Source organism: Sceloporus occidentalis, unplaced genomic scaffold (assembly GCF_023333645.1).
Source record: "Sceloporus occidentalis isolate IW3139 unplaced genomic scaffold, rSceOcc1.0.p SCAF_1, whole genome shotgun sequence".
NCBI lineage: Eukaryota > Metazoa > Chordata > Lepidosauria > Squamata > Phrynosomatidae > Sceloporus > Sceloporus occidentalis.
The window spans coordinates 27,236,925-27,251,264 of NW_028316981.1; the positions used below are offsets into that span (position 1 = coordinate 27,236,925).

Consider the following 14,340-nt stretch of genomic DNA (forward strand, 5'->3'; position numbering starts at 1 on the left):
CCCATTTAGCAGTTGATTCAATGAGTCTACTCTAGCTGGAACTATCAACTGGATTTAATCCACAGTATTGTTAAGAAAATACTATTTCTTCTATGTCAAATTAGAATCCCTAAGGTTTTAAAAAAGAAAGAGGAGACTTTCTTATCAATAGGAGCTATATATTAAGTTTAGCCCACAAACAGATACATTCTCAGCAGGAACCCATTAGTTGTTGGTCTCTCTTCTTACAACTAATTCCCATCTGACAAATTTGTGATACAGTCCTATAGTTATGCACAACTACAAATTTCTGTGGAAGGACATGGATGTGCAGAAGTTGAGGGTTAGCACAATGCAAGTCTGTAGGTATGAGAATGATCTATTCTATATATGATTCTATATATAAAACAACAGAAGGAAATACACACTTTGATATTACTTTGCTCACTACAACACCAGTCAGTTGGTAGGAAAGTACACCAGTTCATTGAAAGCTACAGAAGAAAATCTCTCTGGGAAAATCTGACAATATTGATCTCACTCCATGTGCTTCAACAATGGAATCAGTACTGAATGGGAATCAAATTACATATTACAAACATACTGTCATACACAAAGAATAAAAACACTATAGAAATTCCATGTATGCCAAAATAATGTTGATAGTGTTAGTATGTGCTCATGCAAAATACAGCTGTAGTTAAATGGGAAATCTCTTTTGTTGAAGAGTAACAGAGCAAATATTTAGATGAGAACCAAAAGTTAAAAGGGAAGCAGTAATCACTGTCATTAGTCATACATTAATTTCAGAATAATGTAATTGAGCTTTGCCACTTTTGAAGTGCTCTCTTGTATAGCTCATATTTTTCTAACCTACCTCAGTGAATATTATGTGTTTTATTTCTATATATTTTTCAAAATGACAGTACTGAAAAACTGATATTTTAATGTATTAATTATATAGGCCCTATATACAGCCAGTATGGCATAGTGGTTTGAGGGCTGGACTAGGATTCTGGAGATCAGGGTTCCAAATCCACGCTGAACCATGAAATCCACGAGGTGACCTTGGCCAAGTCACATTCTCTCAGCCTCAAAGGATGGCAATGACAAACTCCCTCTGAAAGAAACTTGCCAAGAAAATCCCAGTTGCCATAAGTTGAAAATGACTTCAAGACACACAACAACAAGAGATACGCCCTACTAAAATAACGATTCCTCCCCAACATGTTTAAAGCATGTACTGGGGGGGGGGGGAGGTAAATTTACCAGAGTAGTGTGTGGAGAAGAGGTAACAGATTGTAAGTGTCCTACTATCCCCATGATATTTCAATCCAGCTATATTTTGACACTCTACTCTGGATGCTAGTTTGGGCTGTAGAGGCTGCGATGACCTACGAAACACCGGAAAAATGTTGAATATGGCATGTACATCCCAGACATGTGGACAGCTTAGAACAAAAGTAAAGAGGCTTGCTAGAGGGTGCAATACCCCCCTCCATGCTCTGCATTTCTTATGAAAACCGAAAGTCAAAATATGAGTTCTTGCCAACAGATCAAACAAGATCAGATTCTCTTTTATCCCCTGTTGTGTTCCAAAATATCCTTCCTGTCCACTCACTCTGGAGATACTCCTTGTCAGAGTGTTGTAAAGTCAATAAACCAGTAATCTGGCCCTTATTTGGTCCTTCACTGCAAAATAAATGGAGGGACCATAGAGGTTGCACATTTAAAACCTAGTACAGTAGTATGGCCAAAAACACTCTTGCCTGGAGATGCTACTAGTCAGTGACAACAGGCCAGAGGGACCAATGGACTCAGTCAGTATAAAGCATCTAAATGTATCCTTAAGTTCTGCCTATTTTTGGATGAGCCTTGGAACACACAAATAAAAGCTTTTGTAACTATGGGAACTGTGATCCATGGTAAAACTCATTAATGCTTCTGGATCAAATTTTATTTAACATTTATGCTACAAAAACTCCTGTCAGTAATGCTTTGAGTAAATGAACATATGCATACACTTACAAAATGTATTCCAAGACCACACTGTGGAATAAACCAGAAAGTCAACTTCCTATATTTTGAAGGTACCATATATACTCATGTATAAGTCGACCTCATGTATAAGTTGAGGGCAGTTTTTGGATCCAAAATCATGGATTTTGATATGACCCATGGATAAGTCGAGGGTCAAACACTGGAGGATGTTACAAAAGATCTAAAGGGGGGAACAAAGCACCACTTCCCTCCCTATATCTCCCCCTCTGGATCTCTCCCAAGCATCAGTCTCGGCATGGAAAAGGGGAAACAAACCTCAGCGCGCGCGCACGCACACACACACACTCCCCTTACAAAAAAGGAGGACAGATCCCACTCTTTCTCTGCTTTTCATCCCAGGACTCCCAAGGCTCACAGCTTGCAAAAAAAGGAGGACAGACCCCACTCTTTCTCTGCTTTCCACCCCAAGGACTCCCAAGGATCAGGGCTTGCAAAAAAGGAGGATAGACCCCACTGCTCTCCACCCCAAGGATCCCCAAGGATCAGGGCTTGCACAAAAGGAGGACAGACCCCACTCTTTCTCTGTTCTCCACCCCAAGGACCCCCAAGGATCAGGGCTTGAAAAAAAGGAGGACAGATCTTTCTCTGTCTTCACCTTTCAACCCCAGGATTTCCAGACAAAACGGGGGACAAGCCAGGGCATACAATGTGTTTGTGTCCTTTGACTCAGCAGCAGCTTGTTAGCTCTGGCAGCGCAGGAAGACTGAGAGGGAAAACAAAGACACACAGACAGACAGACAGACAGACACACACACACAGAGGGAGAGAGGATGAGAGAGTGTGCCGGGGCTTCAAACAGAGAGCCGTTACAAGGCTACAGAGGAAGGTGGGCACTTCTGGAAATTTATAAGCATAAACTCATTGCTCTGTCTCTAAGTCTACCCATGATTTTGGAGTCCATTTTGGGGCATTAATTTTTCGACTTATAGTTGAGTATATACGGTATGTGCAGTACGATCCCAGGGGGATACTAGACTTACTGTGGAAATGCCAAACTGTGGATAATAACAAACCTTACTGAAATGGATTACTTCTGGCTGAAGTTGACCACAGGTCCCACTGGAAGACCTAGAGATTCCTAGACAGAATATCTATCAAGACATTTCTTGGTCCTCCAATGTGACTCTATGATGAACTTCCACTGGAAGCATACCATATAATAAAGGACATAGAAAATGTTTACAGAGAATAGGTTTTGTCAGAAGTGGGTTGTGGATACTGACCCAACAGATACAGGGGTCATACTGTACACTAAAACCCAGGGCAATAAGGTGTTCACCTTTAAAATGCTTTTATAAAGCAATGTTGTAACGGAAGAGAAATGGGGATGTCAACTATTATTTTAAGAAAAGCAGGAAATATACCTACAATTTTGCGCTTGATCATAACTAGAGGTATTTTTGCATGTAGCGGGGTTACAGACAGTTCCTTGTGGATCGTTGACAAATACAATCTTCTTTTAATCTTTCCTAAATCAGTTATCCTGTAAGGAGAAACATGAAAGTGGGATGGCACTGAGAAAGATCTCCATCAATTCAATAAACCAGTGTCTCTCTGCAACCATAGAAAACTATCATTCATATGCAGAGTCTTTATATCAAGGACAGCAAGTGGAGAATTTAAGTATTACCCCTTTTACAAGATAAGTAATGAGATTTCTCTCTCAAATTCAAAGTTAGTGGCTACAAGCCTGGATGTATAAAATCACTTTACATGCTAATTTTATTTCAGTTCTCTCTACTCTTCACTAGATTTCCATAGCACTTCAACGTATGAAAGAATTCAATTTATATGAACTGAGAAGCCACTAGCCTATAACAATCATGCTTTTTTCAGCCCCTTAAGCTTGTGTTATCTTGGGACATGCTGTCACCCCGCTAAAAAGGAAATCATATAGACTTTCTTTTTTTAAAAAAAAAAATGCACTTGCCATTTTACACAGGCTCTTTGTTTGTTTAAAGATGGATTCAAAACATAGTATGCCATTTTCACTTCTTGAGCACATATCTCCAAACCTGAATTAATAACATCCACATTTATTGCTAACTATTCAGGTTGTTCCTCCAGTGACATCTAGGATACTGAATTTGAACATATCTAATAGATTTAGACTACCGTGATGTGATGTTCAGCTTTAGTTCAGATTGATAATGAAGCTCCTTTGTATGCTCCATTTCCTTGTGGTCCAAAAAAGTTCCAGTTGGCTTAATTTCTCTATAGATTTCTCCCAGCAGAAAACAGCTGAGTATTACTCCTGAAGGTAAATTTTTAGACCTCAAAAATGATTCAGTTGCTGTTTTATTGACCTATTTCCATCACACTTGTAATTCCTATCGCCTACATTTTTTCTCCTTAAGGAAAAAATGTGAAAAAAATTACAATTTCAAATCTCTGCTCATAAAAACATAGCTTTGTTCAGTTATTCCCTCTATTTCTGATGTTGTGAGAGTTGACCACTCAAGGCATCAGTGATAAACAGATGGGTGATATCAGTAGGCCTGAGGAACCTGCAGAGCTTACAGACATATTTTAAAAGCTATAGAAAAATTACCCTATGGAGAGACCATCTTTAATACTCAGTGAGGACTGAGCATAGACAGATGTTATGGAAAGCTGTCGAATTACTGGAGCAAGGGGAACGGAATAGATTAGAATACCTAGAATCCTCAACAGGAGGACATCATGCTGCGACATTTGTTGCAGATCTAACTAGTTTTGATTAAACACAATTTACATCAACTTTTAAACAAAGACAAAGGGGCTGTAAACACAGCCCCTAAGGGACGGCACAATGCCGCCCCTTTCCTAGCCAGATCAGGGCCGCAGCAACCGCAAGCTGCGGCCCCAATCTGGCCTTTCCAGGGTGCAAAAAGGAGCTGCAAAAAGCGGCTCCTTTTTGCGCCCTGGAAAGGCCAGATTGGGGCCGCAACGCCACAGCTATACGGCACTCTTTCGGTGCTGCGTTGTCAGGACACAGCACTGGAGGAGCATTGTGATGCCGCACGCCATGTGGAGTGGCACGCAGTATCATGGTGCCCTGGGGGGGCCGAGTCAGAGTGTGCATCATATGGATGCAATGCCCTCTGTCCCCAGGCCGGTCTTAATGGCCAGTCTGAAGAGCCCTTAAGAGACCTGAACTACCCCCAAAACACCTGGAAACCTTTCCCCAATATGTTTTTTTTAAAAGCTCACAATAAATAAACATTATATTTTTAATCTTCAACCAAGATTTTAGTTTTGTATAGGTATGATGGCAACTGTTTGTGTGGTAGGTTAATATAAAGGTATTTGAGCTTTTGGGTCAATTTTCAAAAACAGGCCTCTTCACTGTAAATTAGGTGTGGGGCAAAGTGCTAACTGTCGGCTGCATGAACTCTTAGGGCCATTTTTGTGGGGCTCAAACACCTCTAAAAGTCTGGGAGGTAATTTTGGCACTTTGGTCAACCCCTGGATTAATTCCTTTTAAAGAAAAATGGTTCAGCCTAAAAGTGCCCAGAGGGCAAAAAAGTGCCAAAATTACCTCCCACATCTTTATAGGTGACAAACCGCTACCTGTGTACTCTGGAGGGGGTTGTCATTTAAGGTTTGGGACTCTCTGGTGGGTGGAGATCAATGCAGCCTCCTAACCCCCGTAACAGTTGCCTCTCCCAGTCTTATATCAAGAGTGGGAATTATGTCAACCCTCCAGATATTTATTAAGCATTTATATTCTTCTGAACAAATTTTGGCAAGAAAACCCCATGATGACAGGGTCTTAGGGTCTCTTTAAGTCAGAAACGACTTGAAGGCACATAACAACAAATTCCATATATATCAGGATGGCACAGTTAAAATAAATTAGGACAAATCTGAGCAGTTTAATAATTTAAAATGCTAAGAAATAAAACAGGTTAAATAATTTAAGAATTAAAACAGGTTAAAAACACATACATATACAGTTTTTATTGGATGGAAAGTATCAGCAGCCCTGGCCAATATACAGCAATGGTAAAGAATGCTGGATGTTCCAATTCAATAAATAAAGAGGCTCAGAATTCTCATCCCTGGATTAAAATAGATATTTGGATCTTAACGTTTGCCAAATTCTTGTTCTCCAGAAGAAAATGGCAACCACAATAAGATTTTTCACCTCCTTTCACAACAGTGAAAAGCAACCCCCTTTTTTCCATCAGCATCTCTGAAATTTGTCCAAGAACCTTCTGCTCAGAATGTATCTCAGCTGTGAAATAAAATGCTGGCTATTCCACTTAAGGAGAGAGAAAAAAATTGAGTTTTTTCATTTTTGTGCAAGGAGGATTTATATTCCTATTTAGTTCTGAAAGATTGTATATATATATTAAATAAGACCAGAGCTAGTGATGTAGCCATGACTCATAAAACTGGATCCATGAACTTTTTACAATTTTAAATAAACGATAATATTTTAAACCAGGGTCAGTTTAAATGTTCACAGACAGTACATCTCTGATTACCAGATGGTGATCATTACGAAGTATAGATATTATCAACATGGCATCCAGTTGTCACTATAAGAATTCAAAGCCATGGCCTAAAGCTATTTCAGCAGTTCTCATAATCTGGAACACGTAACAGAATAGCATCAAACCACACTGGCAAATCAATATGCTGGCAACATGCTTTCCCTATTAAACATATTACCTAACAGTATGATTAGGTTATCCATGGTAGGAGCAGAGGTTCAACTAGTCATAACACAGGCATAACATTTTGCATTCTTTGAAATCCACCAACCTTTGTATAACTGATCTTTTCCTCCTCCCCTTATAAATCAGGTTGAGGATGGAAACTTGCTAGATGCTCAGGTAACATTTTTTCAAAAAAATGAGAGAACACAAAGTCATAAATGTGATTGTTTGTACCAATAAAACTAGACCTACTGAATCAGATGCTGAATAGTACGTCACCACTTATACAAATCACACTCATTCAAAAGGTCTGCAGCTGCTGGGGCTAGCAATTAGTTTAGGATAGAGATTGTAAAAATCAATATGCTGGGATCTTGGAATCCAAACCTATAAAATTTTACTTTGATGTAAACTCCACAGGGACATGTTTCCAAGTAAGCAAGTATGTAAAGGATCACAGCTTTCCATTTACAAAGCACACTTATCTCAAGTTCAGAGAACACTACTTTACAATTTAAATCCCAAGAATACTGAATTAAGGAGTGCAATCTGTAATTGGGCTATTTTGATTTTTCAAACCTATGAATTATGGGAAATTCAAACATTTATTTTTGCAATGAAAAAGTAAGCCCCCTTTGTGAAAATACAAAATATATGGCTCATACAATCAGGAAACATTTGAAAAGCTCTACAGCAGTTAATAAATTTTTATTATGTTGATGCTTGAGTCTTCATATCTAAGGGGTCGGACATGTGATAGAAAAATAATGAGACCACATTGAGAAAGAATGAGGCAGTCAACAGGAAAAATCAACCTCATTTATAATAATATTCCTCTGATCAGCAGGTGCATAACTCTTCCAGCTATGGTCATTAGTTGCATTCATTTCACACTTAATGTCTACATTTGCAAAACATTTCAAAGCAAAATTACTTTTCGGTTCAATATTCAGTTCAATTTTCCATTCTATTCCATAGCTTCAACTTTGATTGTCTATTTTTCCTCACGATAGCAAAAGCAGCAAGAACAAGAGTTAAAATGGCAGAATCTACCCAGGAGTGCAGATAAACTCATTGACTCAGATTACCTATTCCATTTGTTCTTCTATATATAACAATTCATGGGAATTTGTTAATGTTCAAATCAAAGATAAAAATGAGCACAGACTAAAAAGCAACAAGATTAGACTACAGATTATTAGTTTATTTTGCTTCCCAGTTCTTACAAATTGTTATAAATTTGTTGTTATCCCTCTATTACAAAACATTCAGAGATGTGTATTGACCCTAATGTAAATTATCATTTCTGGTAGTGCTATTGAAAAACTAAGAGAAGACATCAAAAGCCTGTTGGAATACATTTCTGCATTCTGGTTAAAAAAAAAGCCAAACTGAACATTTAAATCATAGAATCATAGAGTTGGAAGAGACCGCACGGGTCATCCAGTCCAACCCCCTGCCATGCAGGAAATCCAAATCAAAGCATCCTGTCAGAGTGTGGACCAGAATCCTGGACAATCAATCAGTCATCCCCCTAGCATCCACAGTAGAATACATCTGGTAGAATACTACAGGATTCTAACACATCCCCAGCAGATGGCCATCTAGCCTCTGCTTAAAGACCTCCAAGGAAGGAGACTCCACTACACTCCGAGGGAAGAGTGTGCTCCACTGTCGAACAGCCCTTACTGTCAGGAAGTTCCTTCTAATATTGAGGTGGAATCTCTTTTCCTGTAGCTTGCATCCATTGTTACGGGTCCTGTTCTCTGGAGCAGCAGAAAACAAGCTTGCTCCCTCCTCAATATGACATCCTTTCAAATATTTAAACAGGGCTATCATATCACCTCTTAACCTTCTCTTCTGCAGGCTAAACATTCCCAGCTCCTTGAGTCGTTCCTCATAGGGCAAGGTTTCCAGACCTTTCACCATTTTAGTCGCCCTCCTCTGGACACGCTCCAGTTTCTCAATGTCCTTTTTGAATTGTGGTGCCCAGAACTGGACACAATATTCCAGGTGGAGCCTGACCAGAGCAGAATACAGTGGCACTATAACTTCTCTTGATCTAGACACTATACTTTTATTGATGCAGCCTAAAATTGCATTGGCCTTTTTAGCTGCTGCATCGCGCTGTTGACTCATGTTCAATTTGTGGTCTACTTGGACTCCCAGATCCCTTTCACATGTAGTTTCATTCAGCCAGGTGTTCCCCATCCTATATCTGTGCATTTCATTTTTCCGCCCTAAGTGCAGTACCTTACATTTCTCTGTATTGAATTTCATTTTGTTAGCTTTGGCCCAGCTTTCTAGTCTATTCAGATCATTTTGAATGTTGATCCTGTCTTCTGGAGTATTAGCTATTCTTCCTAATTTGGTGACATCTGCAAATTTGATAAGTATGATCCCAATTCTGTCATCCAGGTCATTGATAAAGATGTTGAATAACACTGGGCCCAGGACAGAGCCCTGTGGGACCCCACTGGTCACTTCCCTCCAGGATGAAAAGGAGCCATTGTTGAGCACCCTTTGGGTTCGGCCGGTCAACCAATTACAGATCCATTTAACAGTTACTTTGTCTAGCCTACATTTTACAAGCTTGTTTGCAAGAATATCATGGGAAACCTTGTCAAAGGCCTTACTGAAATCAAGATATACTATATCCACAGCATTCCCTTCATCTACCAAGCTGGTAATTTTAACAAAGAAAGAGATCAGATTTGTCTGGCATGATTTCTTTCTCTGAAACCCATGTTGACTTTTTGTGATTATGGCATTGCCTTCTAGATGTTCACAGACTCTCTGTTTAATGATCTGCTCTAGAATCTTTCCTGGTATTGATGTCAGACTAACTGGACGATAATTGTTGGGATCCTCTTTTTGGGGAAATATTGGGGAAGGAGGGGGATGGCTCCATACTAACTATGGCAGTGGAAATCCATGGGAGTTCAGCCAATCCATGGATTACAGACTATGATTACCATAAAATAATTGTGAGTTCCTGGAAAGTCATCTTTAGTCTAGCACTATCCAGCAGAAAGTTTATACAGGTTGAATATCCTTTATCCAAACTGCTGGGAACCAGGAGCACTTCAGAGGTTGGATTTATTTTTTTAATTTTGTAATACACAAATAGTGTAGTATTTGTGAGGCTGGTGAGAGACATGAGGTTCTGTGAAATGGCAGGAGGCATGGATTCATGTCGGGAACTACACTTGGTTCTCCACCATTTCACAGATCCTCATTCTCTCTCCAGTCACATGTCTTTTTGCCGCTACCTGCTTGCTTCTGCCTTCAAGGAAGTGGCTGTGACGCTCCTACTCATTCTCTCCAGCTTTGTTGCTCTGTCTCCAGCCTCCTGTCTTGTTCATTTGCTACTTGTGTTTTATATGAGACATGAGGCTGGTGAGAGACTACGGATATGAGAGACAAATGAGCAGGAGTTGAGCAGCTGCCACCTTGAATTTGGAAGGGGTTGACTAAATGGCAAAAAGTTGAAAGTTTTTCGATTTTGGATTTACAGATTAGGCTGCTCAATCTATACAACTACTCAGGAAATGCATACTTTATGAAGTCTGTGTGCTTTAACAAGTCTGCATTAGAAAAGTATCTTGATTTTTTGTTTTTGTTTCTTTGTTCTTGTTCTTTTCTAACAGAAACAAAATAAAAAAAATAAGTCTGTTACAGAGATGCTCAGCCACAATGGCTTAATATAGAAGTCTAGTTTGTAAATTCTTGTTGTTGTTGTTGTTGGCATCTGGCTTAATTATCTCGAAATGATATAAATGAATGGATAAAGGAGAAGTGCCATCTCACAGCGGCTTCCAAAGTGGAGAATTAATGCAATTTGACACTGCTTTAACTGTCATGGCACCATCCTATGTAATGCTGGGATTTCTTTCTGACAGAAAAGGCTAAATATCTCACAAATCTACAAAGTGCTGGCGTGTGCACATGGCCATGCCACCATTAGGGACAACAGGACTTCACCTGTTGGGGGTAATGGGACTTGACATCCAAGGGTTTCTTGTATTTTTGGGGTGGGATCCAGTGGGTTACTGAGTGTCATGGCCAGCCAAGATCAGCTCTCGGAGGATGAGGAGGAGGATGAGCCTCCTCCAGAGCAAGGGCTGATTGAGGCAACGCCAGGTGCTGTTCCTGCCCTGCCAGGTCCCAGCTGTGATCCTCCAGTCCCAGAGGAGGAGATTCAACCAGGTCCTAGTGCCACAGAGAGGCTTCCTTCGGTACCACAGCCTAGTGGTGAGTCTGGAGACAAAGCTTGCCTGCAGGTGCCTTCCTATCAAGAGAGAAGGGCCGAGAGTGCTTGCAGGCGCAGATCCAGGAGGATTGCAGAAAGACAGTTAGCAAATCAGCCTCAGGTGGCTCGAGGGAGAGCTTCCCTGATTTAAGTGGAAGAGAGGCTTGAGTTTGTTGCTAGAGTTTATTGCATGAGCCCTTGGTGTGATTGCTGTCGCTCTAGCTCCAGACATCTTGTTACCTTGCTTCCTTGACCTCGGACCGGACCTTTGTTATCTCTTGGCTATTGTGACCTCGGACTGTTTTGACCACGCTGCTTTCTGGCTTCCTGACCTCGGCTCGTCTTTCGGCACGCTTGACTTTCTGCAACCCCGACACCGGCTTGTTTCCTCGGCTTGCTCTTTGACTGCTTCTCCACAAGGTTTGTTTTGCCTACACGTATCAGCATAAGTCAGAGATTGCTGGCAGCAATCCCGGACATAATAAACTCTAGCCTTAATCATTGCTGATAACAGAATGGCAGAAGCAGTGCTCGTTAAAGAACTGTTGGAGCAGAACCAAAAGCTGACAACTCAGGTTGCTATGCTCACTCAGGCTATGGCAGAGCTGCAAAACCAAGCTCCAGCTCCGCAGCCACCTCAGCCTAAACCAAGAACCAAGTGTCTCACTGCTTTGCCTGAGAAATTCTCTGGAGACCGGGCTATGCTGGAGAGCTTCTTGGCCAGCTGCAGTTTGCATTTTAGAATCAGGAAGGCAGATTTTCCCACAGACTCATATAAGGTGGCCTTTGTTATCAGTCTGTTGTCTGGCCCAGCTAGTAAATGGGCAACGCCTTATTTGAATGCAAACAGCCCGGTGCTTGATAACTGGGAATCCTTTGTTAAGGAGTTTAAAGACACTTGGGGAGACCCAGTTAGGACTGAGACTGCTGAGCACCGGCTGTTGACTTTGAAGCAGGGCCAGGGTTCGGTGGCGGATTACTCAGTGGCTTTCCGCCTTCTTGCCCAGGATGTTACCTGGAGTGATAGTGCTTTGCAGGCTGTGTTTCGGCAGGGACTGTCGGCTGGGATCCTGGACGAACTGGCCCGCTCTGAACCCCCAGCAACCCTGTCGGCCTTAATTACCCAGGCCATCCGACTGGACTGCCGCCTTACGGCTCGGAAAGAGGCTCGACAAGCTGGCCTCTCACTGCCTCCGCTTCCTGTGTCGTCACCTCCTGCAGTTGCTTCTGAGACTGTTGCTCCTGGAACCACCGAGGAACCAATGCAACTGGGAGGAGCTCGGCCCCGGCTCTCAGGGACAGAGAAGGACCGGAGGAGGCGGGAGGGCCTTTGCCTGTATTGTGGCCTCGCTGGACATTTTGCCAGGGTCTGCCCGGCCAAAGGACGTCGTGCCAAGCCGCCGGGAAACGGCGCACCCCAGGTGTAGAGAGGGTTTGCCACCTGGGGGCCTGTTCAAAACCCGCTCCTGCTACTCTGGTCTCTCGGAGGGACCCCCTGCTAGTGGCTGCCACCCTGCGGCTCCCATCCATGGAACTTTTGCCGGTAGGGGCCATGCTGGATTCAGGAGCCTCTAGCTGCTTCATGGACTTGGCGTTTGCTCGTCAGCATGGGATTCCCATGGAAGCACTGCTCGAGCCCCGGCCGGTGGAGACCATTGATGGACGGCTCCTTCGCTCAGGCCCGGTGACTCATCAGACGCCGTTGCTTCATCTGGAGATCCAGGGCCATGTTGAGGAGCTTCGTTTTTTGTTGGCAGCGGTCCCGCACTTCCCGTTGGTGTTGGGCATGTCGTGGCTCTCGCGGCATGACCCGCATATTTCCTGGTCCCGGCGGGAGGTGCTTTTCGGCTCTGAGTACTGTCAGGAGCACTGCTGGCCGGAGCGGATCCCAGCGGCAGTGGTGGCAGAGGCTCAGGATGGCAAGGTGACGCTGCCGGAGAAATACCGGGACTTTGCGGATGTTTTCGACAAAAAGGAGGCGGACCGGCTTCCCCCGCACCGGCCCTATGACTGTGCCATTGATCTGGTGCCGGGGGCCCCTATTCCGGCGGGGCGTCTCTATTCTCTCTCAGAGCCTGAGCTGGCGGCTCTGAGGGATTTTTTGGAGAAAAACCTGCAGCGGGGCTTCATCCGTCCCTCCAAGTCTCCTGCGGGTGCCCCGGTGCTCTTTGTCCGCAAAAAGTGTGGGGAGTTGCGCCTTTGCAATGACTATCGGGCCTTGAATAAGATCACTGTCCGCAACCGCTACCCCTTGCCCTTGATTCCAGAGCTGTTGGAGAGGCTTCGTCATGCCAAGGTCTTCACCAAGCTGGATCTTCGTGGGGCCTACAACTTGGTGAGGATTCGGGCAGGGGATGAGTGGAAGACGGCCTTCCAGACTCGGTATGGGCATTATGAGTATACGGTCATGCCCTTTGGTCTCTGCAATGCCCCTGCCGTATTCCAGCATTTTGTGAATGATGTGTTCAGGGACTATTTGGACCGGTTCGTGATTATCTACCTGGACGATTTTTTGATTTATTCCCCCAATCAAGAAGCCCATGATTCCCATGTGCGTGCTGTGCTCCAGCGCCTGAGGGAATACCGCTTGTATGCCAAGCTGGAGAAGTGTGCTTTTGACCTCCGGGAGGTGGACTTTCTGGGGTACACTGTCTCAGCACAGGGCGTGGCTATGGACCCAGCCAAGGTCAAGGCGGTGTTGTCTTGGCAGCCTCCTCGCAACAGGAAGGATGTGCAGCGGTTCTTGGGGTTCGCCAACTTCTATAGGAAGTTTATTGAGGACTATGCGGCCCTCGCCAGCCCCATCTCCCAACTGTTGCGGGGGAAGGGACAGTTCCTGTGGACGGCGGCAGCACAGGCGTCGTTCGAGGCCTTGAAGGTGCGCTTCACGTCGGCCCCGATTCTGCAGCACCCAGACCCTCGCACACCCTTTGTTGTGGAGGCAGACGCCTCAGACGTGGCCATCGGGGCGGTGCTGCTCCAGCCCGTGGGTCCCCAGGGGCATCTGCTGCCTTGTGCCTTTTACTCCCGGCAACTCTCTCCTCCGGAGTTGAACTATACTATCTGGGAAAAGGAGCTGTTGGCGATCAAGGCGGCCTTCGAGACCTGGCGACACCTGCTGGAGGGGGCGGCACACCCGGTGGTGGTCCACACTGACCACAGGAATTTGGAGCACCTGCAGACGGCCAGGAAGCTGTCTCAGAGGCAACAGCGCTGGTCATCTTTTTTCGCCCGCTTCCGCTTCCAACTGAAGTACATTCCCCAGTCCCGGAACCGACAGGCGGATGCGCTTTCCCGCAAGCCGGAGTACGCCACGAACCCAGAGAGGGAATTACAGTCCACCATCCTGCGTCCAGAGAATTTTGCTGCGGCGCCGAGGGAGGCCGCGCTGGTGGACCAGAT

At 43.9% G+C, this 14,340-nt stretch overlaps 1 protein-coding gene across 5 annotated transcripts in view; it reads right to left on the minus strand.

Annotated features, from left to right (window-relative positions):
- Window positions 1-14,340, minus strand: part of CFAP20DC (CFAP20 domain containing) — a 254,220-nt gene that overhangs the window by 166,547 nt on the left and 73,333 nt on the right. For 3 of the 5 annotated variants that reach the window (XM_089518704.1, XM_089518719.1, XM_089518714.1), the window contains one exon: window positions 3,409-3,523. The exons of 1 other annotated variant lie outside the window; for it this stretch is intronic. In XM_089518704.1, coding sequence (XP_089374830.1) covers window positions 3,409-3,523 — 115 coding nt within the window. Of the gene's footprint in view, window positions 1-3,408; window positions 3,524-6,792; window positions 7,086-14,340 lie in introns of those variants that run through there. One more of the 5 variants, XM_089518726.1, reaches the window with a different exon arrangement.